Source organism: Arachis hypogaea, chromosome 19, assembly GCF_003086295.3.
Source record: "Arachis hypogaea cultivar Tifrunner chromosome 19, arahy.Tifrunner.gnm2.J5K5, whole genome shotgun sequence".
Taxonomy (NCBI): Eukaryota; Viridiplantae; Streptophyta; class Magnoliopsida; order Fabales; family Fabaceae; genus Arachis; species Arachis hypogaea.
Window position 1 is genome coordinate 153,248,063 of NC_092054.1, and position 26,776 is coordinate 153,274,838.

The 26,776-nt window shown below is 35.6% G+C and overlaps 5 protein-coding genes, 1 long non-coding RNA gene and 2 other non-coding genes across 12 annotated transcripts; 4 read left to right on the forward strand and 4 right to left on the reverse strand.

Annotated features, from left to right (window-relative positions):
- Positions 1–1,636: 1,636 nt before the first annotated feature.
- Positions 1,637–1,990, reverse strand: LOC112779125 (proteasome subunit alpha type-1-B-like). The gene has a single exon (XM_025823379.1). It carries the CDS (start codon positions 1,988–1,990, stop codon positions 1,637–1,639), a length of 354 nt encoding a protein of 117 aa, XP_025679164.1.
- Positions 1,991–4,843: 2,853 nt separating this feature from the next.
- On the reverse strand, positions 4,844–7,380 carry LOC112777216 (WUSCHEL-related homeobox 13). 4 transcript variants are annotated; one of them, XM_025821531.3, is made up of 4 exons: positions 7,186–7,380; positions 6,872–7,092; positions 5,522–6,088; positions 4,844–5,176 (listed from the first exon to the last, which is right to left on the reverse strand). In XM_025821531.3, the coding sequence occupies exons 2-4, from the start codon at positions 7,071–7,073 to the stop codon at positions 5,091–5,093; spliced, it is 855 nt and encodes a 284-aa protein (XP_025677316.1). In that variant the 5' UTR covers positions 7,074–7,092; positions 7,186–7,380; the 3' UTR covers positions 4,844–5,090. The 4 variants fall into 4 exon arrangements, with proteins under 4 accessions (XP_025677316.1, XP_025677315.1, XP_025677317.1 ...); XM_025821530.3 differs by having other exon boundaries at positions 7,199–7,366; XM_025821532.3 differs by having other exon boundaries at positions 7,203–7,333.
- Positions 7,381–10,951: 3,571 nt separating this feature from the next.
- Positions 10,952–11,024, forward strand: TRNAC-GCA (transfer RNA cysteine (anticodon GCA)). The gene has a single exon. It is a non-coding gene; the product is annotated as a tRNA-Cys (tRNA).
- Positions 11,025–11,586: 562 nt separating this feature from the next.
- Positions 11,587–16,650, reverse strand: LOC112775103 (elongator complex protein 1). Of its 2 annotated transcripts, none has more exons than XM_025818570.3 (5): positions 16,299–16,650; positions 15,838–16,177; positions 12,462–15,510; positions 12,233–12,331; positions 11,587–12,111 (listed from the first exon to the last, which is right to left on the reverse strand). In XM_025818570.3, exons 1-5 carry the CDS (start codon positions 16,458–16,460, stop codon positions 11,793–11,795), a joined length of 3,969 nt encoding a protein of 1,322 aa, XP_025674355.1. In that variant the 5' UTR covers positions 16,461–16,650; the 3' UTR covers positions 11,587–11,792. The 2 variants fall into 2 exon arrangements, with proteins under 2 accessions (XP_025674355.1, XP_025674356.1); XM_025818571.3 differs by having other exon boundaries at positions 15,842–16,177; positions 16,299–16,637.
- Positions 16,651–16,763: 113 nt separating this feature from the next.
- LOC112777315 (methionine--tRNA ligase, chloroplastic/mitochondrial) lies at positions 16,764–21,501 on the forward strand. The gene is made up of 12 exons (XM_025821659.3): positions 16,764–17,047; positions 17,155–17,298; positions 17,419–17,568; positions 17,664–17,831; positions 18,601–18,725; positions 18,895–18,988; positions 19,197–19,295; positions 19,719–19,899; positions 20,018–20,133; positions 20,318–20,473; positions 20,726–20,854; positions 20,954–21,501. The coding sequence occupies exons 1-12, from the start codon at positions 16,790–16,792 to the stop codon at positions 21,125–21,127; spliced, it is 1,794 nt and encodes a 597-aa protein (XP_025677444.1). The 5' UTR covers positions 16,764–16,789; the 3' UTR covers positions 21,128–21,501.
- A 1,002-nt stretch (positions 21,502–22,503) lies between these two features.
- Positions 22,504–24,316, forward strand: LOC112775490 (uncharacterized). Its single transcript, XR_003189572.3, has 2 exons — positions 22,504–22,712; positions 23,582–24,316. It is a non-coding gene; the product is annotated as an uncharacterized lncRNA (long non-coding RNA).
- On the forward strand, positions 23,039–23,111 carry TRNAR-CCG (transfer RNA arginine (anticodon CCG)). Its single transcript has one exon. It is a non-coding gene; the product is annotated as a tRNA-Arg (tRNA).
- A 661-nt stretch (positions 24,317–24,977) lies between the features above and the next one.
- On the reverse strand, positions 24,978–26,631 carry LOC112775489 (CASP-like protein 4C1). The gene is made up of 3 exons (XM_025819126.3): positions 25,903–26,631; positions 25,664–25,799; positions 24,978–25,567 (listed from the first exon to the last, which is right to left on the reverse strand). Exons 1-3 carry the CDS (start codon positions 26,127–26,129, stop codon positions 25,343–25,345), a joined length of 588 nt encoding a protein of 195 aa, XP_025674911.1. The 5' UTR covers positions 26,130–26,631; the 3' UTR covers positions 24,978–25,342.
- Positions 26,632–26,776: the final 145 nt, after the last annotated feature.

Here is a 26,776-nt window from a genome sequence, read left to right on the forward strand (position 1 = left end):
CAAAAAAAAACCGTCAACATAAACCATCAACAAAACCGCATACAAAACTACTAACAAAAATCACTAATAAAAACCACTAACATAAACCACCAACTAAACCGCATGCAAAACCTCTAAAATAAACCACTTGTAATACCACTAGGATAAATTGCCACTAAAACCGCATGCAAAACCACTAAGTCAGATAAACCGCTAGCACAAAGTTTTCTATCTACTAACCTCGTTGTTGATGACCTCGGCTATATGAGCAACTCCGTCCAACCAATATAGCCTTTCCGGATCGTCTCCCATCGCCTGAGTATTTTGTTCGAGTCTTTGTTGGATCGAATCTGTGTCGTTTTCTCTGGGATTTGGTGGGGTATGAGAATGGAAAAGTGATTCGAATGAGGCTGATTCGAACTCCTTATATAGCCGAAACCTATGTAATTCGAACCAGCCCCGTTCGAATTACTTGGGGAAGCGTTAAAGTGTGTAATTCGAACAAACCTAGTTCGAATTATGCATTGGTAGTTCGAACCATGTAGATTCGAATTAGGTTAATCACATGTTCCTTCATAATTCGAGTTAGGTTGGTTCGAATTATATGTTAATGTAGTTCGAATTACATAGTAATGTGCTTTGACTGATTCGTAAAGCTATTTTCAGTTTGGCTGATTCATGTAATTTGTTTCCTCCCTTGGCTTAATTGTGTTTTTTGCCCTATATAATATCACATTAATAAAAATAATTATCTTTTATATTAAATATGTGAATGATTATCTAAAAAACAATTATAATTATACGATTATATAAAATATGTTATATTATTAGTATATCAAAATTAAACTTTTTTTTAGGTTAACAAACAATACAAACTTTTCACATCATTGTTTTAGTCAAAATATAAATATATTATATAAATAATTAAATTAAATTATTTTTTATATGAATAATAACTTTTTTTAGCAAAAAAGACAATAAAAAGAGAATAAAAATAAAAAGAAAAAGAGAAAAAATAATATTCTTTTCTAATGATTTTCATATTTTTTTAACTAATTCCTATTCATTTCTTTTAAGTTCTAGATTTTTTTTATACTTGAAAGTTACTTAAATTTCATTAAAATACTCTATTAACGGAAAATTTAAATAAAAATAGAGTAAATAATATTATTGAAGATTTAGATACTCATAAAATTATCTATAAAAAATTTTAAACTAATTTTATATTCATAAAAAAATAATTTTTTTAAATAAAAATATTCGATCGTTAAATTTTAGTTAATTTTATAAAAAATATTATTCTAAAATTATTCTTCTATTATCATCTTCAATTTATTCTTAACTTTTTTTTTAATAACATTAACAAAAACACAAAATTTATCTCTAACCTCACACAGTCACACTCATCGATAGAAAACTATTCTTATTCTCTTCTTTTTCACTTCATCACTACTCACAGTTACAAATAATACCACAAATCTAAAAATCAATCAATATGGTCAAATTTAACGATTTAAATTAATTTAAAAAACAAAAAATACCAAAATTACATATACATATTTAACATTTTAAAACACAAAATAAATCCTAGCACATCAATACATAATCCAATAATTGAATTACTAATGAGAAAAATAAAAACTCTAAATCTTGATACTTAAATTTTGTTGGCGAGTTGAACGACCAGTCGTCCAACGGAAAGAGAAGACTCGTAGATATATGAATAGTTAATGCACTCGTTGCGCATGTACCAAGACAGAACGCAGTCGTTGACGGAGAATTCTGCAATGGCGGCGCCGATGTAGTAATCGACTTTGAAGATCTTCTTCTTGTGAGAAGAGAGCTTGGGGTTGGCCTTGTTGACGCATGTCAAAATGACGTGCATTTTGGATCGGAAGCCAATTGCAGTAGAATCCTGCTTTACTATCTTCATGGCGTATTCAACCTGAAAGAGCCTCTTAACGCGCGAGCCCCATGTTGTAATGTTGGTGTCGTATTGGTTACTGAACATTGTCGTTTAAAGGTTTGGGCATTAGTTAGGTTTCAATAGATTGAAGATGGTGATAGAAGGATAATTTTATAATTTAATATGTTTTTTTTTATAGAGTCAACAAAAATTTAATAATTAAGTATTTTTGTCTAAGGAACTCATCATTTATAGGTATAAGATTGGCTTAAATTTTGAGTAAACTAACATTTTTATCCATAAAGTTGAAAACGCTGACACATCTTCCCATAAAAAAAAAAAGAAAATTATCATTTGTATCCATAAAACATGAGTTTCATATAACAAAATTATCTAAACACTAAAAAATTACATAACTCCAAATTACCCTTATCATCATCTGCATTATCTTTCTCCTCTCCACTAGTCACTCCATCATCCTCATCTGCTCGTCACCTTACCACCACCACCACCACTAATCCCATCCTCTCTCTCTCACCAATAATTAATTGATTTTTAAACAATCCTAGCAGCAATTTTTTTAGCCACGAGCCACCTCTCCTCTTCTGTGACAAATGTCGCGGCCTTTTTTCAGCCACAAGCCACCTCTCCTCCTCCGTGACAAATGTCGCGGCCTCTGTTTTCGTTCTTGCAGCCTCCAGCGTCAGCGTCAATGACTACCCCTCCTTCTCTCCTTTCCTGTCTCGCCCTTGCCGACCAAAGGACTTTTGCACCAGCCCCTGCATCGCCGCCGCCAGCAACCCTAGAGTCGCAATGCCCCCTATTCTCTCTTCACTGCCGACCACCCTCACCTACCGTGGCCACCTTCTCCTCATTACCAAACCAGTGCCCCAAATGGGCCCTGCGTTAGCCGCCACCACCGCGGTCTCCTTTGCGAACCAAAATCGCAGCGAGCTCTTTCTCTCTCTGTCTCTTTCGCCATTTTTCTTTCCTCCCAGAAAAAGTGAATCAAAATACATGAGACTTCTATGTTTGGTTGTTCAGATTTGATCCTTTCTCTTCACACTTTGGATCTGTATCATTTTTCGCCCTATTTTTGTCAGCTTTTTCCATGACACCCTTTTCGTTGTTTTGTTTACTCAAACAGCTTCACACTCAACTGGAACCAAGATCTAATTTTGACTCTCACCCATTGTCATCCATTTCAAATTTCTTTCTGAGTTGATTTTGATTCCTCCAAAGGTGCTTTTATCCGAGGTAATTCATGAGGTCACTATTTTTCAATACACTGTACTTTAATTGAGGTGATGAAGGAGCGGCAATGAGGTGGTTTGTGGCAGAGAAATGAAGGTTAGATCGGAGGGTGTTCAGGTGATGCGAAGAGAGAGATGGGGGATGATGGTAGTAGTGGTAATGATAAGGGTAATTTGAGATTTTTAGGTAATTTTTTAGTGTTTAGATAATTTTGTTGTGCAGAACTTATGTTTCATGAGTATAAATAGTAATTTTCTTCTTCTATGAATAGAGGTGTCAGCTTTTTTAACTTTCGTGGGTTGAAATAGTAGCTTTTTATGATTAGTTTTGTCAACGTTTAAATTTTGATGGTCAAAACTCAAAAATAATGATTTACTCATTTAAATAATATACATGATATCCTAAAATTAATTTTTCTTAATTTTATATATATATGAGTTGATTGATTAACTTAATCATTTATTTAAATAAGTGTCAAAAATTTAAATTTTATTTTATATATACAATAATTTATTATTAACTATAAATTTTTAAATAAAACTTCAATTCATAACAAATTAGTCTTTAATGCGCGTACACGAGATATTATATCATGTTTCAACTTAATTCTCATTTAGCACCCGATCAAATACAATTTCATTTCAAATGAACTCCATGTAATTACCTGATAACATTATATACCAGTACTATAGAACAAAGTAATATATATATTAATAAAATATTTTATATTTAATATGTATAAACAATATTATTTTATTCAAAATAAATCAATTTGAGAGATGCTTTAGTCACGCAGATGAGTATTTTTGGGTTAAAATTTAAATAAAAAATGCCACTTTTTATAAACTGTTAACTGTAATGTTTATAAGAGTTAATAGTCAAAAGTCATTTTTGAAAAATACTTCGATTTTTATATTCATCTCCAAAAAATAAAATTAATCAAATTCGTCTCCAAAAAATAACCAATTTGATTGCGTTAGTCCTTCCGTCATTTTCTGCGCTGTGACAAAAATTCATCCATTCTATAATTCAATTAATGTATCACGTCTTCGTCTTTAGCAGATGGAACCGGCATTCTAATAAAAACCCATAGCATCACAGAATCCATGAATTCTACTTTGAGCGACGGCTACGATGCAGACGACGTCGATGCACAGACAATGACGGTGTTGAAGGCATAGGCAGTGACGCAGGCGGCAACATAGACAACCTGGGAACATAAAATCTGCTATGGAGATGAGGTTCGATTCCTTTGAATTTGGAATTAAGGTCCATGAATTTAGGGACTGATTTGAATTGATGTAATAAATTTATCTTATCAGCAACAAAAAAGTACTAAACGAGTGCCACATTGGCAGTTAACAGGTCATGTCAGCGAGCGTTAGCCGCCTCAGCGCAGGAGATGACAGAAAGACTAATGCGACTAGATTGTTTATCTTTCGGGAACGAATTTGATTAATTTTATCTTTCGGGACAAAAATGAAGATCAAAATATCTTTTCAGAACGATTTTGACTATTAACTTATGTTTATAACTTACTCTAACAAACCTCTTTTAACCATTTTTTTTTTTGTCTTTTTTCCCAAAATTAATATTATTTACTAGTTTAGGTATAACGCGGTGGTTGGGCTAACATGCAATCCGTTAAGATACCTTATTTTATCAAACTCGCCTGATCACTTTGAACTTTGAAGAAGAAAGAAATAAAATGTAGCATCCAAAGCCAACAAAAACCAACCTCTCAACATGGAATAAGTAACATGTACATGCCAACCTCCTGAATAATTTATAGAACCCTAGTACAAATTACAAAAGACATATCTTGATATTGTCATAAACAAAAGCCCAACAACCACACTCCCAACTTCCAATTCTTTACAGATAGTCACATTAATTGATCAGACACACAACTTGTACCAAAATGAAAACAACTCATCATGCATGTCAAGTGTCAACCCCCCAAGTTGTAGTCTCCTCCTTGCTGATATAAATTATACATTCCACCTACTTCCATTTTTCCATCTAGATAATCTCCCCCTGCAAAAATAAAATTAATAAATATAGTTGGACTTAGCTGAATTGCTATAATAGAATGATAGATTAAAGAGAGGATCATCTATAATACTTTGATGGTTTGGGGGGTGGAATTTGGTTTGATTAAAGTTTAGAATTAGGATTAAAATAGGTAATTGAGAATAAATTTGGAAAAAAAATTTAACTAATAGTTGATGGTAAAAAAAATAACTAACTATAATAAAAATAGAAATAAAACATATTTCAAATATTAGAGAAAAAATTGAATCAAATTAAACTTATTTTATTGTAGTATAGATCTGCTTTTCTAAATATCCAATGAGTTTCAAAGAATGTGAAGCCACGTACTTGAGTTTGATAGAACATCATCAAAAACAGGCATACGACTAAAATTCCTTAAGGGTCTTAGAGTGCCATCTGATGTGAAAATGGGATCTGATTTGTTGTTCTTGTTTGGATGTTGATTATTTAAATACTGCAACTCAGGGTTTTGAAAGCACAACTTTTCTGGCCTATTAGTAGCAGAAGCATTAGTCATTATGATGGTACTATGTTGTTGTTGTTGGGAACCAATTAACTCCTCTGGCCTTGTCTTCTTATCCTTAGAATCAACCTCAGCATCTACTTCTGATTCAATAGTAGTAGGTGGCACATTATTTTGAAGCTTCCTCTTTGATCTTGCACGCCTGTTTTGGAACCAATTGTATACATTTGTTTCAGAAATCTGGCCATGGTGGCTAAGTTCAGCAGTGATCTCTTTAATCTTCTCCTTGCTTGGAGTTCCATTTCCTTGATCAAATATCCGCTCAAGAATTTGAAGCTGCAATGGTGTTGGTGTCCACCTCTGCCTAGACGTTATTTTCTGCCCTGCTGATGTCATCAATGAATCGCAGTATATATTTCCCACCCGAACTCCTAATCAAGAAAATTAAACCACAATCACTTTCTTATATTAACAAACAAATAAAAAATTAATCCTCTGCACAAACATCTCAGTTAACACATGATTCAGAGAAAGATCACACTTAAAGAGTATAATGTGCACACTCTAAAATAATTATATGTCAGTTTTCACGATATTAACAAATTCGAATACAATAAAGATATTAATCAATATACAATAAAAAATATTAAAGAATTATCAGAATTTATTATTTTTTGCTATCATTTAATTATTAACTCAATTTTTTTAATCTAATTCTTTTAGTTTCATAATCCAACGACATATTTTATTTCATATTTTAAATATTGATGATTAACTTATAGTAAAAAATAATAAATTCTGATGATTTTTTTAACAATTCTGCTAAATTACATATCATAGAAAATCAATAATAGAAGGGAAACTTGTGCTTGGGTAATGATTATTATTGGTTAATGATTATTATTTTGTTAAAGCTCGCATTGGCTTTCGTGTAAATCGACAAAGACCAAATTGGTGAATGGAGAGGGATCAGATATTCAGATTGGTGTTCACTAAAGAGAGAAAATTGGATGATAAACCTAAACCTTAGACTTTGGGTGAAGAAATTATCATCGATTAAATTTGCAGCTGCAATAATCAAACAATTTTCAAGCTTGTTAAAGAGTTGATTGCTGAAGATTGAAACTGAAAATTGAAGCTGGTTTATGTTTGTAGATAATCTATCACAAAAGTAAGATGATTGATGAGAGAATTAAGAAATAAAAATATGAAACCTGTAAGATCGTGGTGAGTGGAGAGTGTTCTATGCATCTCAACGAGCTGGTCACAGAGAGTGGCATAAACCGCAATCTGCTTCCTCAGAGTTTCTAACTGTTCATCAGTCATAACCTTCACAAACATCATATTGTTGTTAGTACGATCTGCCTTCTCATTATTCTGTAACTGCTTCTGCCATTCTATCATCTTCACCACCATCCAGAGAGAGAAAGAGAAGCTGAGAGAAAAGGTTCGTCAGAAAAAAGTGCAAGTGGCACCAAAAACCAACAAAAAGGTACGAGAAAGAAAGAAAGAGACAAAAGGCGCAAACATGAAACGTTTACAAACACGATCCTCTATTCCTTTTTACGCTGTGCGGCATGTGACTCACTTCGATCATCTCATTCAAAATATTCAAAAAATGAAATGGACACCCATGTGATGTGCCCAAAATTCTTCTTCTATTGCAATCATTTTCTGTTTATGCCGTAAGCGCCTCAAATTCATAATTTAATGGTGCAAGGATAAGTCATTACTCATTAGTAAGGGTGTACATGGGCTGGGTCACATCGGGTTTGACTTAACCTAGACTTGTTCCGAAATATAGACTAGGTCCATAACTCGATTTTAGACTTAATGAAACTTACGTACCTTTGGGCTGGGTGAAAACCGAGTTTTTAACATGTAAGAATCATCTAATTTTCAACCATTATTTCACAATTTACATAGTAAAATTGACTTAAAAAAATATAATAAAAACCAATCCTTCTCTAAAATTATAGTATAACCATAATCAATACTAATATTGTCTAATAATACCAAATATTTAAATCAATACAAATAACACAATATTATGCATTAGTATAAAGTCTTATGCATTTTAAACATAAAACATTAACTTATAATCTTATAATGACTAATAACACAAAATATTAAGGTTTACAATATTTAAATTCCACATAAAAATAGCCACCATCCATCACTAATAACACAAAATATTAATTGTGTATGATGACTGGGTCATCGGGTGACCCGAGCTATGGTCCGGACCCGACCCGAAATAATGACAAGATTTATTTTTGAGACCCTTACCCGATCTTAAACCCGATGAAATCACACTAAATTAGCCCCTAAAGTGTTTAAAGCCGGACCGGATCTTCGAGTCGGGTCGGGCCATGTACACCCCTACTCATTAGATTCAACTTGAACCAAGAGTTTTGTACAACTTTTATGTACACATAACATATAGGGCAATTTACGCAAATAAAATGATTGAAGAAAACGTTTACGCAAATACAACATTGACAATTTTCAGACGCAAATGTAATAAACGCAACTATATATAATCCGCTACACCCTGTAGCGGAAATCAATTGCATGTAATTCGCTAAAGGGTACCGCAAATTACGTTGAGGGCTGCTTTAGTCATAAACCGCTACACCCTGTAGTGGTTTATCTCAAATGGTGCTACACTCATAATCCGCTACACCCTCTAGCGGATTATGAACAATGTGGATTGATGGGAAGATGCCTATATATACCCAACAAGTTGTGTAGAGTGTCATTCTCATTCATTCATCACTTGAGGAATGGAGAGTGAAGAGAGCTTTTTGGTGTTAGTGCATCATTCTGAAAAAATAAAAAAGAGTAAGAGGCACGGTGTGAAGTTTACAGACAGAGAACCGCTGAGTGTTTTTGTCAGAGAAGAGCAGTATACTGCAAAAGTTGGCCGTGGGTGGCACAAAGTGGGTGAAGAAGCTGTTCTACAAGATCCCTATTGCGGTTGTGTCAACCGGCGTGCAATATGAAACGTTCGTGTTACGAACAGATGAAGATATGCGGGTGTTGTTTCATTGTCGTCGGAGTTTTCCAGAAGTGAGGATATATGAGTTGTTTGCGAAGCTGGAGCATGGGATCGATAGTTCTGGTGCATCCGCTCCAAACCCCCAGTCCACCACGATGGGTGGTGCCTCCACCTCGATGCCCGTCGTTGCACCTGAGTGTTTGTTGGAGTATCGGCCAGCCGGTCTAGTTGGGGCATCTTCCCATCAATCCACATTGTTCATAATCCGCTAGAGGGTGTAGCGGATTATGAGTGTAGCACCATTTGAGCATAAACCGCTACAGGGTGTAGCGGTTTATGACTAAAGCAGCCCTCAACGCAATCCACGGTACACTGTAGCGGATTACGTGCAATTGATTTTCGCTACAGGGTGTAACGGATTATATATAGTTGCGTTTATTACATTTGCGTCTGAAAATTGCCAATGTTGTATTGCGTAAACGTTTTCTTCAATCATTTTATTTGCGTAAATTGCCCTAACATATACTTATTATTAGAATATATTTAGGACATTGTATATTAGTATAGTATTTAAGTATACCTTTTGTTGATTTTATGTTTATTTAATTTTATATTAAATTAATTTTATTATTATGATTAAATTATATTATTGATCTGTAAATAGACAATTTTTTCATAAACGAATCTAAAAATTTTAATATATGGACCAAATTTTATGCAAATTTTTTAATTATATTTTTTTATTACATAAAAATCTATGCATGATATGTAATTGCTGAATTATTCTTTTTAAAGATTTTATCAATATATAAAAAAAAAATATATTTTTTTGCAGTAATTTTATTTTTGACATAAAAATTATATAAAAAATATAACAATATTAATTATACTCTATAAATTACAAGATACTAATACTTTTATGATATGTTTAGTTAAGAAGTTTTTACATATATTTTTAATTAAAATTAGTTCTTTAATAGTTTAAAAAACTAGAAAATAAATTATGAATTATTAATTATCTCAAAGATACGAATACTTTTATAAAATATAAGATACAACTTTCAAAGCTATGGAAATAAATTATCATAAAAAAGTAAAGTAAAAGTTTTATAAGTTTAGAAAAAATAATAATAATTTTCATAAGAAAATAATATCTAAAGTAAATAATATATTATTAAAACATAAGCATGTAAGTTATTATTTCTATAGAAATAAGTATATAAAAATTATTTAAAAATATAAAAACTTGAGTATATAATATTGAATTGATTAAGTAAATGTATTGGTAAAGAAAATAAGTAAAACTTAAACTCATCATATTATAACAAATAATTACATATAAAGTCATTAAATATTTTTATTTTATCAAACACATATCTCATATGTATAGTTTTTCAAAATTTTGGAGGACCAAGGCTATTACTTGTCTCCTTAATCTCATCTTGCATTTCTCTTTGAACAATATATAACAACAACAATTTGATATTTATTTTTAAATTATTACCATAAATTCTAATAAATATATGTCTTTTAGTTAACATTTAACTAATTTGTCTTTTTTTCACTTTTTCTTAAAAAAAACTGTATCTGAACTTTTTTTTAATAGAAAAAGTTAGTTTCTTAAAATAAGTGAATACTTATGTATAAATTTAGTGCATATATTTCTTTTTTCATGGGTCATGTTGTGATAAATTTAGTGCATATATATTTGTTAAAATGAATTCTTATTATTAATTTATAAACTATATTTTTGGGTATTTTGTCCCCTGTTAACAGAAGTTTAAGATGAAAAGATGGCCCTTTTTTTTGAGAGAGAGAGAGAGAGAGAGAGAGAGAGAAGGTTGTTTTCAATCTTGTTTTTAAAGGCATGTCTTGTGTGCCCAAAATATATAAAATGGCATGTCTCTACTAAAATTGGACACTTACAATTATAAATGGTACTAGAAACAAAACAATTCCCTTGAACATAAGAAAGTGCATGAGTAGAAAATTGGCAAGCAATGAAGCAAACCTTTGTTAGCTACTTTCGGGTGGTACGTAAACCCGATATAATAAGTCACCACACAGTATATTAATATAGGTGAAAAATGTATACAAATATATTTCGAAACAAAAAGGAGATAAAATATACCGTTTAAACTATGAAAGTATGAAGAAAAAAAAATTAGTCATAGGAGAGTTGATCACGGCGTAAAATCCGGGCACGTCAGCCTGCTTAAATAATAGTAATAAAGAGGTTTGTATCTATTCTAATTTGGGTTATAATAATAAAATAAAAAATTTAACATTAAATGGGTCCATAGCTCAGTGGTAGAGCATTTGACTGCAGATCAAGAGGTCACCGGTTCGAACCCGGTTGGGGCCCTTTTAAAATGATTTTTTAATTCAGTTTATATATCATAGTTCATACACATCTATATTGCAACTACAAAATCCACAAGCCAATGCTAGTGCCAGATATGAAATACCTTGAAATGTGAAAGGGGTATTATGAGTAATTGTTACAAGTTAAAACAACAATACTACGAATTTACTTTTAGATTGAATGAATGAAACCAGTTCAAAGAGAAGAAAAGATAGACTGAAGTTGACAATATCGCATACCATCACATACAAATAGAGTTATCATCACACACAAATAGAGTTAATGGTCAAATACTCTCTTAGTTCCTTTTAACATTTTGAAAAAAATTTAGAGAACTACCATTTTTAAAAAACAAGTTTGACTATTAACCCCCACACAAATTTCCTATTTTGTGTATGGGCTATGGAGGCATAAACATTGAAGCAAAATTTTTACTAATCAACATGAATCATATCATAAATTCATAATTAAATATATTTCGTTTTAAGTTAGTTTCTGCATTGATAATGAATTTTCAACATAATTTGCATTGCATTGCTCTTAGGTGGGTGGAAGCCTGGAAGGGACACAAAGATGAAACAAGCTACTCGTTAATGGTTCGTATAGTCGACCTCTACTTAGGCATAATAAGTCATGGCGTTGGCATAGATGCCTAAATAGAAAAATCAAATCTTAGAATTTAGAAATTCATATTCTGAATGCTAACATCACAAAAACTGTATGAAGATACATCCAACATAAGATACTATCTTATGTAACTTTGCTACCCTCACTCGAAGGATATAAAAACTTTAAGTCGCCAGGAGAATGCCTCCGAATCGTGCATATGGCTCCGAACTTTTCGACTGTATTGCTCCAAGGTATGTGCCTGCTCATTTATGATATCATTAGACATTGTTTCTTCAGCTAATCTAACAGCTGCTATTTGAGAAAGTTGAAAGTTCTCCGCCACATGTTGTAGCTTCCTAGCTGTTTCGCCCTCACCCAACATCATAAGGGAAACCAACAAAGATTTCAGCTCGCGTCTGGCTTCCGGTGTCAAGGACATGCCTTTAAGATGCTCCACCAAGGCCATCTCCTCATCAGGACTGCAATAGTGAGTAAACCAACGTTAGCATTCACGTGTTTCAGTTACTAATAAAAACAACAATTGTGCATGAGGAGAAGTTGCTGGGTCGGGGTTCACAGAAATTTATCATGTCCAAATACCTCCCAGGACGGATTTTCCCTCTTTTCTTCTGACGTCTGCTGTTTCTTGCCTTGCTAGTTGCAGTTGAGCTAAGGGAAGCAGCAGAACTTCTCTGGGTCCTGTTGATGAAAGGAGAAAAATAAATGATAGCGAACAATATCACTAAAGTGAAAATATTTCGGGGTGTATTATAAATCAGCATGATACATCTTGCAGAATATAATCAGATAATATAGGATCAATGCATACCCTGTGGTGTATGCACTCATTCCACTCAAATTACTGCTAGTTTCTGAAGCAGCATCATCATCAATATCACTCGCTGCACGTTCCTCTGACTGGAGCTTTGCCGCCAGAAGTAATCTTCTCTGTCGAACAGCCAAGTAACGGGCCAAGTATTTCCCTGCTTTCTCTATGCCTTCTTCATATTCCCCAATAAGTGTGCTTGCACATTCCGCAGATGCGTTGTTCACTGCTTTAATTAAGTCATCTCTTCTATGCATAAAAGCAACCCTCAGTGCCTCCTCCCACTCCCTTGCAGAAATCAGCAAATTCACCCCATTGCTAATATCTCCACAGTACTCCAGGGCAATTTTGGCAGCTTCCCCAGGTTTACCAAGGGCTTGAAGTTCTTCACAAAGCTCACTAGCAAGATGCAGGACCTCATCTTTTCCAAGATTAAGGAACCCAGCAATTGTAAGCACCCCACTCCAGTTATTAATAGCACGATAAGACTTCAGAGCCTTATCCAGGCAGGAACATGACAAATAAATTGTTGCAGCATCTTCAAAGCACTTTTCGTCACTAAGATAATCTCCCCATGCCTCAAGGAAGGGCATCTTCTTTGCAGGGTCAGTAAAAAGTTTAAGAGACAATGGAAAAAGTTGAGGGTTTTTCTTCACAAGTGCCATACAATCATCATAATAAGAATCTCCAGCGGATGCAAGATGTCTGAGAGCCTTTTCAAACCTTTTCAGCTTCAGGTCAATATTATATTGCATTAACAGAGTAGGCATACGCTGCAATTCTTGTAAGAAAGGCAAAAATTCTTTAGGATCTTTCTGAGCATTCAATGCCACAATTGCTGCAAGATTTAAATCATACAGACCCAATGCAGATTCATAGACAGCATCTGGATCAGCCAACCACAGAAGATGCTTCAATGCTTCTTCAGCAGAAGGGTAAGACATTCTCCTCTGGTCATCAGCATGAGACAATTCCATTTCACGGATGACTTTTATTCTCTTAAGAGCATCTTCAAGTAACGGAGGATCACTCCGGGCTAGAGTGGTCAAAATGCAAAGCTCCCTACTTGGACTTTCTGTCAAGTGATCCTCAAGTGCTTTCCTTACAGCCATCAGAACAGAAGAAATCTTGTCACCAGCGATATCTCCAACTAGCATAACATTAGCAATCTCTGGACAGGGGACTGAAATATGATTTTTGTAGAGTTTCTCTATAATATTTTCATTCTTTATGGAACAAACAAACTCGGTTATGTAACCCAGATTGTTAACCTGTCTAACAAATTCAGAGGCCAATAGTGAAAATGCCTGCCAACCACAGTAATCTACAATAACATTGAAATCTATTCTATGTCGCCTAACCATAAATAATGCATCTTTAAAGCGCTTTTGAACTAAGGCATTGATGATAGAGGCCAAAACCAATTTTCTAGGGTACGTGCACTCTAGGTTTCCCCGAGTAGTTTGCAGTATAATGGCAGCTTCATCCCCATGTAGGACTCCAACAATTTTAGCACCTCTCTCCCATATATTTATGTAGTTTTCACTTTCTTGTCTTCTCCTGCTGTTGATGTGAACAAAGTTCGCATACTTTGTATCTAACTCACCATTAAATATATCAGAAATGTCAACAATAAAAAGCAAATCTTGTTTAGTTGCAAGAACTAAATGTGTGGTAACTAGATCATCCAAATTTGAGTAAAATGAGAAACTGCTACAGTTGCTACAGATTATCCCGCCATTTGCTTGCAGTCTGCCAATCTCATCCATCCCAAAAAGCACGGGTTTTGATTGCCCACCACTGTCAACTAGCACTACACTCATCCATGGGCAAGCCGATGAAAAATCTTGATATTCTTGCTCAGGATATCCTCTATTAAAGCCAATTTTTGAGACATACTCTCTGATCTTTCCACCAGAAAACTGCATATATGCAGAACATTTACCAGCAGGATTTGGAGCAATGCTGATCACTTGATCTTCAAGGGAACTTTGCTTTGAGATTCTTGCATGCCAGCCTGAGCACGTCAATAATCCCGGAACATGATCCTCAGAACACTCTAGTTCCATTTCCTGCAAATAGAAGCCTCGGACACTTCCCTCACTCAATGAGGTTTGAGATAAGTCATTACTGTAACAGAAACCATAATGAGAAACAGCTAGTAGTGTACGTGAATCCAGCCACACAAGATGTAAATTGGATCCAAAAACTACTTCGGCATGAGAAGCTTCAACATTGAATTCTTTCCCCTCCAGTTCTTCCCAGGTTTCAATTGATGGAAACTCAACAATACATAAGCAACCATCTGAAAGAAATGCAGCTAACTGGTTCTTGGAGTTTTTGCAATATAAAGCCATACCCCGGACATGAGAAGAAAATTTCAGGCTAAATAAATACATAGGAGGTGGCATTAAGGATAAGGAAAGGGGGGTTACATGAATGTTAGAGCCATCAACAACTAGTGCAATAGAATTCTCTGTAACAGCTGTGACCCAGACAAAGTTGTAAACTGTGACCTGAGCACCACGTGTCCAACAAATTAACTGCAATGGCTTTGCTGGATCCCAGATGAAACTCACTTCATCTTGCTTCAGGTATCTAACTTCATGCTTCAGGTACCAGTGGTTATTACTAAAATACCATACTTTTATAGCATCATAATTTTCACATTCAACAACACCCGCAAGAAGATCAGAGCTGCAATTCCACTTCAGAGCTTTTATGTTTGCGTTAACTCCCTCATTGATGCTAAATTTGCTTCTTTCTAATCCATTTCTCTCAAAGAAAACAATTGAGGGACATTTATTTTCATCTTTTCTATCATAAACTGCAGCAATTTTAGCGCCACTGGGCATCCACTCCAAAACGGTCCCAGCAAAAGGTTTTGCCTCAGAGGAAGCAAGCAAAGCCCCAGAATCTCGTTCCCAAACCTTAAGCTTCTTAAGCAATGGATCAGAACTTAGCACATCACACATCGCAGCGAAGTATTTTCCATCTCCTCGCCAAGAGATAGGATGCTGTTCAAACAGATTCGACAGAAACTTTTCTTCACCTGAAACACAGCAAGTTTGGTCACTATTTTGAAACGTCTCTGCATAAAAATAGAACACTTATCACCAGTTAGTTAAAGAACAAGTAGTGGCATAAGCCCATCGATATTAATATAATCCTTCACCTCAAATCCGCTTATTTTCAGGATCTCCCTAAAAACCATCTAAGAAAATGGGTTAATACTTAATATCTGCTAGCAATATAAATAGCACTATACAGAACCATTATCGCACAAAATGATAATATACATATGTTTCTTCTTTAAATAAAACAAGAACACTATCTTTTGTGGGCATGAAAAACAGAGAGAAGGGTGCTTAGTCCTTACTTACGTCAATGGCTTCAGGAAGATCATCACCAAGCGGGGTTTCATACAACAAATCCCAATCACAAGTCATCACCAAAATCTGCCCAAAACCAGTGAGTATAGCAATGAGTTCCCCATCAGGACTTGGCGAAATGCACCTGACACCACCCTCCACGTTCCCAACAACTTCAATCGCATTATCTTCGACGCTGTAGAGAATCAAAAGGCCATTTGCAGTTCCCAGAATAAGCGCTTCTTTCTCCATAAGATAATCAAATGAAGTAACCGAATCATCAGGTTCCAGGTCAACAGTGCCAACACCATCCGCAGGTAAAGAACTCTTGCTCCAAGTTCCTTTTTCCTGCAAAAATAAAAAAAGTTGCAAAATGAATAAATCAGATCACGATAGAAACTGTAAATTACGGATGCTTTTGGATGGAACGTGAATGAATGATATTGAGAAGATGAATTAGGGAACTGACATGGAAGCAGGAGAGGTGAGAGGTGTAGATGATGTTGTGGGAAGAGAAGAAGAAGAGGCGGTTGCGCTCGATGTCGAAGGCGGAGAAGCGCAGGGTTTCATCGGCGTCGGAGTTTAGTTGGAGATAGAGAGGAACCTCTAAGTAGAGCTTGAGGTTCTTCATGTTTTTCAGAAAGAGTGGCGGCGCCTCCGGGGAAGTGTAGGCGGAGAGTGGCGGAGGCGGAGGCAGTAGGGTTTAAGCACTTAGGACTTAAGATGAGCGCGTGCGTTACAAGATCCAGTGCTCTGCTTAGCTTATTTTGCAATTTATTCGAATTTAATTTTGAATTAAATCTACGTTGGTTCTTTTAAATGTTTACGATATTGATATTGATATTGATATTAATATTAATATTATTTATTTTTAATCATTTTAAAGCAATAAATAATTAAATAAATAAGTAAATTTATATTTTTATTTATCCGTTTAGGAGTCCTAAGATAAGAAGTGGCATGGCAGCTAGAATGAACACTCTCTCCCTTCTGAACCCTTCTCACGTCTCTCTGCGCCCCAGAGATTCTCGATTCTCTCACAGGCCCCTCAGATTCTACTCTTCTCCGAACCCTAACCGCAGAGCTTTGTTCTGCACATGCTCCACCACAAATGGCGAATCCTTTGTCCTCACAACCCCTCTCTACTACGTCAATGCCCCTCCCCATATGGGCAGCGCCTACACCACCATCGCCGCCGATGCCGTTGCTCGCTTTCAGGTCCAACTCCCTTTCTGCTCCATTTCACTCTAAAATTTGGGAATTGAAATTACCTGCTTTGAAGTGATTATTTTGTGTTAAGTGTCTGTGACTTCATCATTTGACAGCGACTATTGGGAAAGAAAGTTATATTCATTACTGGCACCGATGAACATGGAGAAAAAATTGCAGCTGCTGCAATGGCCCAGGGTTCCACCCCACTTGATCACTGCAATGTCATCTCACAAGCTTACAAGACACTGTGGAAAGATGTAACTCACTCCTTAATATTTGCTGGAATATCTACGCTTTATTTTGCTTTAATCGTTGAACATTCAGATTGGTGCTTCCTATTTTTGGTGATATTCTTTTGTTATTCCTTTTGATTGCAGTTAGATATTTCCTACGACAAATTCATTAGAACAACTGATAGTAAGCATGAAGCAATTGTGAAGGAATTTTATTCAAGAGTGCTCGCCAAAGGTGACATTTATCAAGCGGATTACGAGGGACTTTATTGTGTGAACTGCGAGGAATACAAGGTGATAGTTTGGACTTTGTATGGGCTCTTTGTTTTGAAGGGTCCGGTGACTTTATGTACAAGCAGTCTTGAAGAGTGTCTTGCTATTTGATGCAGGATGAGAAGGAATTGCTTGAGAATAATTGCTGTCCTGTTCACCTAAAGCCATGTGATTCTAGGAAAGAGGAAAACTATTTCTTTGCACTTTCAAAATACCAGAAGTCATTAGAGGAAGCTTTGAATAAAAACCCGAATTTTGTGCAACCTTCTTTCCGTTTAAACGAGGTAAGGCAATGAAGAATCCTTTTTGTCTTTGTAACTATATTTTAGTTGCCTTTGTCAATTGCACTTTTAGTCTACTGCGTGTCATGTTTGTATAAAATTTTATCTTCAGAGCTCATTTAGCTGCATTCAGTGCCAGTACTTTCAGAGTAGATTGAGAAATGGAACTTATATGTTTCTGGGATTGGCGTAGATACAGGTGAACAATCCCAATGTACCTAAGCCATTTTACGTCTCTTAAGCCTTGGGTGGTGCTTGAGTTAATGATGAGGCCTGTCCAATAATGCTCCAAGATAGCAAGAAACCTAAAACCAAAAGAAGCATCCTATTATAGTTAACATTTGATAAATTTTTATAAGAATCTTCAATACTCAGCCAATCAGACATGACTTTATATTATATCTTATATGTTTATAAGGTTGTGTGACTAAAGACAATAGAGTTTCTACTGCCACTTCAGTAATTTTGTGGTCACAAATCTGAATTTGACTTCATTTTGTTAGAAGTCAAACTAAAGCTTGAATTTGAGTTTCATTTTTTAAGTCAAATATAAATTGCAAGGTGTTAGACTCTGATTGGTTTTAGTACTTGCACTTCTACCAACTCCCTCATTCGAGCCCAAGCATATTAGAAATTATAGCTGTTTAAACTACAAACTATAGGTAATAATGGGTATCTAATGAACTTCATATTGTCTCTTTAGGTATATCTTTAAATGGAGTTTCTTGAATATTATCTTCTTTAAAAACTAATTTCTTTCTTATACATCAAGGTTCAAAGCTGGGTTAAAGGTGGCCTTAGGGACTTCTCTATTTCACGAGCATCAGTTGATTGGGGAATCCCTATTCCCAATGACAGAAGTCAAACTATATATGTATGGTTTGATGCTTTACTTGGGTAAGAACCCCCTCCCCCAAAATTTATTGCTGAATTCATGAAAAATGTTTAACAATAATTCAGAGTGCTACTATATCACTTATAATATTTATTTGATTGAATATTTAAATTGCAACCTGCCTTACTAAATTTCTACTACGTACTTTTTATTTTCTATTGGTATTTGCAGCTATATATCAGCGCTATCTGATGAGCAGGAGCAGCCTGATCTACTAAATGCTGTTTCTTCAGGTTGGCCAGCTGCATTGCACTTGATTGGTAAGGTATGCCCCCTATTTTATTTTCCTTCTTTTCGTTTAATATTCTACTACATATATTTTACTATCATTTAAGCAAGATATTTGTAACCATTTTCAGTGGTAATAACTTGTAAAGGTCAAATGATCCCACAATTTATTTGTAGTTTTCCTTTTTGCTGGTATTTTTTATCTAACATTTTTTTATCTTTTTTATTTTTTTTAATATCTGTAGGATATTCTACGCTTCCATGCTGTTTACTGGCCAGCTATGCTAATGTCTGCTGGACTAAGTCTTCCTAAAATGGTTTTTGGGCATGGATTCTTGACAAAGGTAATATAGTTGAACATGCTTACTATTTCTTATGTTTCTTCTTGAAGTAATTGTTATAGCAAGTATAACTTCCTTGTATTCCACTACTTTCTTCCCAAGAGATGATAGTTGTAATAGCTGAGAAAAGTCCAGTATTATTGTTAATAATGATAGTAGTAGTAATAATAGTAATAAAATTTAAGGTGCTTTGCTTCTCTCTGAGGCACCTCTTGAAAACAACCCATGGCTATTGAAAAAGATCAACAACATCAATAATAATCGTAGTTATTATTATCACTATTATTTGACTTGGGATAGTTTGATTGAATCAATTGTTTAACAAAATATGGGTTACTAAAAGCTTAGAGACCAAAGTTTTATGAATCTGGTTCTTATATTAAATTTTATTTCATGCAGCAATGCTTTTTATTTTGAAAATGTTAGGATGGCATGAAGATGGGAAAGTCACTAGGGAATACTCTTGAACCAAATGAATTAGTTCATAGATTTGGGACAGATGCAGTTAGATACTTCTTCCTCAGAGAGGTGGAATTCGGCAGTGATGGAGACTATTCAGAGGAACGCTTCATCAATATTGTGAATGCACATCTTGCCAACACAATCGGTATTTTTAGCTTTGCTTTCTTTGCTTGTAACATTCAGTCACTTCTATTTATTTTTTAAATTTTTATTTAAGACTTCAATGTCAAGTCTGGTATGCATTTCCTTCATTATTTTTGCAGGAAATCTTCTTAATCGTACACTGGGACTTCTAAAAAAGAACTGCCAATCAACTCTGGTGGTTGATTCTACTACTGCAGCGGAAGGAAATGAATTCAAAGACAACGTAGAGAAGCTGGTAAAGTCTTAGGAACTCTAGGTTTTTCATTATTTCTGTATTGAATTTAAAGTGAGCCATTTTTCAGCAGTTAGAGATTATGCCAATTTTTCACCAGTTAGAGATTATGCCAATTTTTCACCATTGTTTGTGAGTTCGGGGAGTTTGCTCTGAGGCAAAGGTTTACCGTTGTTTACATTTGTAGGTTGATAAAGCTCGTATGCACTATGAGAATCTTTCCCTGTCATCAGCTTGTGAAGCTGTTCTTGAGATTGGTAATGTTGGTAATTTCTATATGGATGAGCGAGCACCATGGTCTCTGTTTAAGCAAGGTGGGACTGCTTCTGAAGCAGCTGCGAAGGTAATTTACTACAACCATTTGTTGATGTATTTATATACTGTTGTAAAATTCCATTTGCTCTCAATAGAAGTTACATCATTACAATATTAAGATGTTTCACTTGCAATGAATGCTTTCTAGTCTTGGTTACAATAGTGGCATCATATGGTTCATGAACACTGTCATTTCCTCGCATTGAACTTTGTTTTCCATCTTAACGAAGTATAATAAGCTTAACCAATTCATTTTTTTTTTCTGATGATGTTGGTGCAGGATCTTGTAATTATATTGGAGACGGCGAGAATTATTGCAATTGCATTACTTCCTGTTACACCGAGCTTGAGTTGGAGAATATACGAACAGCTTGGCTATTCCCGGGACCAATTCGATGCAGCAACTTGGGTTTCTTTCTTCTTTCACACAGATGCTTCTACTACCCATCATCAGCACTTGATGGTTTCTGTTGGCTAATTTTAATTTCTATTTTTTGTTGTATTATAGGGAGACACAAAGTGGGGCGGGCTTAAAGGTGGCCAAGTCATGGCTCAACCAAAACCAGTCTTTGCAAGGATTGAAAACCAAACTGAAGATGTGGACAAAGGTGTTGCAGTTGGAAAGACAATGAAAAGTAAAGGCAAGAAGATGAAACAAGCCCAGCAAGTCGCCGGGGCTTAGATATCACAACTTGGATGCATTTCTCTCTCTCTCTCTCTCTCATTTTGAGCCTCTTGTAAAAACTAATTTTTTGCTAATATACGTATTCAAATATTTGGACACATGCGTATGCAAAAACAGCATAAGTTTCTAATGTATATGTATGTATATAAATTTTTAAGAGCAATGCTAGGGGGCAACAACTTTGGTATTTTGTAACCATCAATTGGCCATCAATAATGTTTTTAATGGTGTGAGATTACATCCAATGGTGAGAAATCACTCACTTTTCTTTTGATGGTTAAGTACTGGCCAAAAAACACAAAAGTTGTTGGTCCTCTAGACTTTTCCAATTTTGAATGGTAATTTTTTGGGTTCCTTAGGCGAACAATAAATTTTAGTGCTTTAATTTCTCGTTGTGCTTCACCCCTCTGCGCTAATTTCTTTGCACGCAAGCAGAGTGGTCAGTAATGGATTTTTTTTAACTGCGTAAAAGTTTGTTTAAAATTAACTTTATTGGAAATTTCAAACACAGAACACATTGTTAGAGCTTTTTTTTTTTTTTTGTGTATCCTCCACCTATACTATGAAAATAAACCACATAAGTTTCAGCCAAAAACTCTTTATCCCTCCAAAATTAAAAGAAGCAAAAATGTATGCAACAAATGTCTATCTCTGCTAAGACCTAAGATAACAAAAATAATACGAAAAATTGGACCCAGTTCGGATCTCCAAATTTTGACTCATAATTGGCGTTAGCTTCTAAATTTATTTTTGTTAATGACAATTTGAGTTAGAATGTTAAGTTGTTACAGTATACAAATGAAAACGACGTCGATTTGTATGTAATGTAACTTGTTATAAATGTTATACGATGTCTTTGTTTTTTCTTTTTTCTAATTTGCAAAAGCTACAAAACCATGTCATTTCCATACGTGCATCGTGACAACATAACGTATTAACTCACTTGGTTAGTAAAAATCTAGGGGATCATCAACTTTATTAAATTCTAGCAAGTATGTAACTAGTAAAAAAAAAGTGAGTAATCCTATACTATTGGATAAAATCTCACATTATTAAAAACATCATTAATGACTATTTGATGGCTACAAATCATAAAAGTTGCTGCCCCAGCACTCCTCCACTTGGTTATTGTCTTATTGATAAAGATGAACGGACTGAGGGAGTCACAAATTCAGTTTGGAAATCTTTATTGGATCAATTAAAATTTCATTTATTCGGAAAGAGGAATGTTAGGCACCAGCAATTTTTGTAATTTGTAGTCATCAAATAGCTATTAATGATGATTTTAATAGTGTAAGATTGATGTGAGATTATTTTTCTTTGCTAGTTACATACTTGCCAAAATTTAACAAAATTGTTGGTACTAGACTTCCATTCGGAAAATTCCGACGCCCAGATGGTTTTTAAGTTTTTAACGTGATGTATAATAGCACGTGTTCGTTCATGTGCAGGTAGGAAGGCCCAGTCCTACTTGAATTTTACAGTGTTAGGCCCACAAGCCCCAACCACAAATCTTGAACCACCAAGCGATTCCACCCCCCACTTCACTCCTTCCGTCGGAGAAAACTGACAAGCAAATCAGGTTCCATCTCTCTCTAGTCTCTCGCGATCATAGGTTTTTTTTTTTGTTTTTTTCTTTTCAAAATATTTATACACTTATAGACGTTGTTATTCATTTTCTTTGATCTTCGCCAATTTACATGTACCGTGCTTCAATTTCCGGTTAGATATTTTTTGTTTGTTTTTTCATCTTTGCAATAATCGAAATCCAAATTATGCGATGATCTCTTCTTCTCGCTTTTTACTTCTTAGTTAGATCTATAGATCTACGTCAAATCCTGAAGTCAAAATGTTGGTTCCCTTGGAACCTCCTTCAAGCTATTTGCATTCGAGTAGTTCTCGTATAACGATCGCATAGCGGAGTGGATATCGCGTTAGACTCCGGATCTAAAGGTCGTGGGTTCGAATCCCACTGCGATCGCATTTCCTTTTTGCGTTCTTCCTCTCTGTCAGTGTAGTTTTGTTTCCTGCATGCAATGCATTCCTGAAGTGTTTGGAACTCCATCTTGTGTGTTTTTTGTGTGTGCTTCACTTAATAAGATGAATATTATGATGCGTTTGAATGATTCCTCAGATTGTGTTATCAGTAAAAGGGAAATCAAATTCAAATGGTAGTTTTTGTTCCTTTAGGATTTTAAAATCTTCTTTTACATATTCAATCCTTCAGTGGAATTGAGAGTCACAGGAATTACTTTATAGAGGGGGGAGCAGGATAAATTATTAGTAACTAAAGATATGACGGTGGGATGCTCTTTTCTGTCCACTGTCTCTGCCTGTGTTTTGCTGGTGTTGCCTCTATGTATTTTCCCCATAGTTTCTTGCTTTTGTATTCATGGATTGACCAGTGATTATTTTAAGTTGAGAATCCACAACATTATGCCGCAAATGCAGGACATGAGTCTGTGACTAAGTTAAAACAAGGTTTTTGGAGTGAGGACATAGAAATGCTGAGGAATTTTTGGTGATACGGATGTTGCAATGCAAAACCTCTCTAGGCAATAATCTGGTGCAGGGACAGTGGATTCCACTGCTATAGCAGTTGCCCATACCGTCCCATTTTGACGGATGAGGTTCAAGGAAATGCAGGAAGAGCCCAAGGATTATGGCTTAGATTTTTCTAGCATTGAAAGCTGAGTAGAGAATCATCGCTGAAATGGTGGTCTAGAGATCAAAGCTTGAACGGTTGAAGAGTACAGTACACAATCCTAATTGTTGTTCTGTCTTGATAAATCCATGCTTTAATGAAATCATAGAAATCCTTGATCCCCTTTCTGATTGCTTCTCCAAAGCTATGGTCAGGCTGGTGGTTATATCCCTTTGTAGTGGATAGATTCTCCCAATTAGGGCTCTTCATCTTTTGTGTATACCTCGGAACATGTCTGATTTGCGAGACTGCAATAGATGGCAATCCGCCATATAATTTGCAGTGATGTTAGATTCAAGCTAAGTTGTCCATCGTCTAATCTGAATTATACTGTTTTAATAGAAATCTTGCCATATGTTTGATATCGTGGCAAACATAAGTTTACCACATTCAATTTTGATTTAATGGTTGTCATGTGTACGCTACTTTAATTTTAACTTTTGTATTAGCTTTGGTAAAAATACAGGAGTCAATTCTTTAAATTACTCTAATAATTACTTATTCAGTTTTGGGTAGTTTTTCCGATCCCACCAATATGTACATGGTAGAAGAAAAGGTAAAAAAGCCGGTAGAATTTTAGCAGCTTGTGATTATGCGAGCGATCTGTTTCTTCCATTAGAAGCATCATATACTAGCACCAAATTAGTGAGTAGGAGAATGTGATGCAATCAAATCAATAATGTCTCTTTCTCTCTTTTTGTTATTCTCTCTCTCTCTCTCTCTCTCTCTCTCTCTCTCTCTCTCTCTCTCTCTCTCTCTCGTGGTGATGTCTCTTCCTCTTGCTACTCTACAATGTGTTGCCAATGAATAGTGACTGAGATACGATATGTCTCCAAGCTTAAACCATTTTTCTTTTTTAATAATAGGGGATAAGAAGTGACGGGAGAATTTGGAACTTTTCTTGGTCGAGCGTATTTGCCTTTTGAGTTTAGTCTTTTCCTACCATTTGTTCTAGTCCAAAATCTATTCGGCTTTTCATAATTTCTACACGGCAGGGAGAAAGGACGGCTAGAGCCATCGATAAATTGCTAGTTGTGTTTATTTTATAAGTCTATGAATTTTAAATTTTTAAAAGTAGAAAGGCCAATAAAACATTGGAAGTGAATATGAGGTGTACGGATTAACAATAGAAAGGGGATGAAATGGCGTGCCAAATTGGCAGAAGGAGCACTTCTTTATCAGAAAAGCAATTACATATTGAAGAATATTTTACTACTTAACACTAATAAAAATTAAAAAATGAATTTATGAAATCGATAGACTTAAATTCGAATGTAACGGGAACGCAGAGCATGAGATGGCTCAAAAATCAAGATCACACTTGAACCCTGTCAGTCCATATCCACAGTAGCGCGTTTGGCCTACAGTGAAAAAAGAAGAGGAAGAAGCACCCTCCTCAGACTCAGACCAGACCAAACCTGACCCCACCCAAATATTCCCTTCTCTTTTTCTCTGACCGGTAACCCCCTTCGCTGCACGCGGCATGGCATGGCATGGCATGGCACAACTCACAGGTGAAAACGCGAACCGTTGATTATGAAACAGACGACTCGGAAGCCCGATAGCAGAGAAGTGAACCCCAAGAACACAAACGCACCGTAGCCCAACGCGATCGCGATGTCCGATTGCACGCAGAACGAATTGCTGGCCGTACACGCGTCCCCCGCGTCCTTCAGTGTCCTGACCGTCGACGTGCCCGCTGCACTCGCCGACAATAGCAGGTATGCGAACACCTGCACCAGCACCACACAGTATCACTCTCACCCTCACCCTTACCCTTTCACACAGTAGTGAGAGAAAGAGAAAGAAAATCGAAATTCGTAACTGACCTGGTCATGGCCGAAGTCGAACCAGACCTGAAGCACCTCGGGGAAGAGCGTGGCGCCTCTTGAGATCTCCCACACCGACGCGCCCAATTCGAACAGTGAGTAAACCGCCACTATCGCATTTGCAGCTAGAACGAATCTGAAAAATAAATCCATGACGCCAATTTACCATTTTTTCTTAATTTGCTTGTTTTGAGTTGACTTAGCTCGAAAAAAGGAGGGAAGCAGGAGGTAGTATTAACCTGAAGGTGTCATAGTGGTACCACTTAGGAGATGCGGAGTCGTGAGTGTTGGTGAGCATGAAGACGGAGGAGGCGAGGGAGAAGGAGAAGGAGACGAGGCGGAAGAGGAGGATGAGGGAGTTGAAACGACGCAGTTTGTGCTCCGCCACCGTGGAGTGGAACCGCGGTGGATGATGATGCTCCTGCGGTGAGCGGTTACCGTTGCGGAGCTGCTGAGGAGAGCGCATGTCCGTTGCCGTTGAAACTAACGCTGTCGTAATCTTCCTGATGATTATTAGGAGGAGGAGGTGAAATCATGTGGAATAACTATTCTTTTTTCTCTTTCCTGTTTTGCTTATTCTGGTGAAAAGGATTTTAATTTTAGGGGGAAGTGGTCACAATCACGGGAGAGAACAAGAGTTCCATGACTGGCCACAGAATAAAGGAGGAGGAGGCTAAAAAGCAGAGTGGAGAGAGAGGGTTTAAAATTTGATTATTGGTGAGAGAGAGGATTGAGAAACTGCATGGTATGTGTTTGACAAAAGTCGTTCGAAGCAGAACGCGTGCAGGCAGAGGCAGTTGTGGTCGTTAGTCGCTACTCATCTCTTCTCTCCTTCTTTTCACATTTTCTTTTTCCTCTCTTTTTCTAATCTCCGTTGGTTACATTTTCATGCTTAGTTCAACCTTTTCGGGGCGCACACTTCTAATCTTGGGAAATTGCTCATCTTGATACTTTGAGGTTCAACACTGCTGTTTAACAGTTTAAGTAAAAACAAATTTACCAAACAGTTTATCAAACTCGTTTCTATAAAAATAAAAAAAACTTTATATTTGTTTTCTAATAGTAATGTTAATATAGATATTTGTAGAATATATATTAGTTAAACTCTTATTT

Excerpts from the sequence above, each read along its gene's own strand:
- LOC112779125 (XM_025823379.1), bottom strand. The coding sequence starts at position 1,990 with ATGTTCAGTAACCAATACGACACCAACATTACAACATGGGGCTCGCGC.
- LOC112777216 (XM_025821530.3), bottom strand. The coding sequence starts at position 7,254 with ATGATCGAAGTGAGTCACATGCCGCACAGCGTAAAAAGGAATAGAGGA. Across the intron at positions 7,093-7,198 it reads AGGAATAGAGGATCGTGTTT|CTTCTCTTTCTCTCTCTGGA; the intron begins GTAAACGTTTCA and ends CTTTTCTCTCAG. Across the intron at positions 6,089-6,871 it reads CACTCACCACGATCTTACAG|GAGTTCGGGTGGGAAATATA; the intron begins GTTTCATATTTT and ends TTTCTTGATTAG.
- LOC112775103 (XM_025818570.3), bottom strand. The coding sequence starts at position 16,460 with ATGAAGAACCTCAAGCTCTACTTAGAGGTTCCTCTCTATCTCCAACTA. Across the intron at positions 15,511-15,837 it reads TCCTGAAGCCATTGACGTAA|GTGAAGAAAAGTTTCTGTCG; the intron begins GTAAGGACTAAG and ends GCTGTGTTTCAG. Across the intron at positions 12,112-12,232 it reads GGGAAAATCCGTCCTGGGAG|TCCTGATGAGGAGATGGCCT; the intron begins GTATTTGGACAT and ends TCACTATTGCAG.
- LOC112777315 (XM_025821659.3), top strand. The coding sequence starts at position 16,790 with ATGGCAGCTAGAATGAACACTCTCTCCCTTCTGAACCCTTCTCACGTC. Across the intron at positions 17,569-17,663 it reads TGAACTGCGAGGAATACAAG|GATGAGAAGGAATTGCTTGA; the intron begins GTGATAGTTTGG and ends TATTTGATGCAG. Across the intron at positions 20,855-20,953 it reads AATTCGATGCAGCAACTTGG|GGAGACACAAAGTGGGGCGG; the intron begins GTTTCTTTCTTC and ends GTTGTATTATAG.
- LOC112775489 (XM_025819126.3), bottom strand. The coding sequence starts at position 26,129 with ATGCGCTCTCCTCAGCAGCTCCGCAACGGTAACCGCTCACCGCAGGAG. Across the intron at positions 25,800-25,902 it reads TACCACTATGACACCTTCAG|ATTCGTTCTAGCTGCAAATG; the intron begins GTTAATACTACC and ends TTTATTTTTCAG. Across the intron at positions 25,568-25,663 it reads TCGACTTCGGCCATGACCAG|GTGTTCGCATACCTGCTATT; the intron begins GTCAGTTACGAA and ends GTGCTGGTGCAG.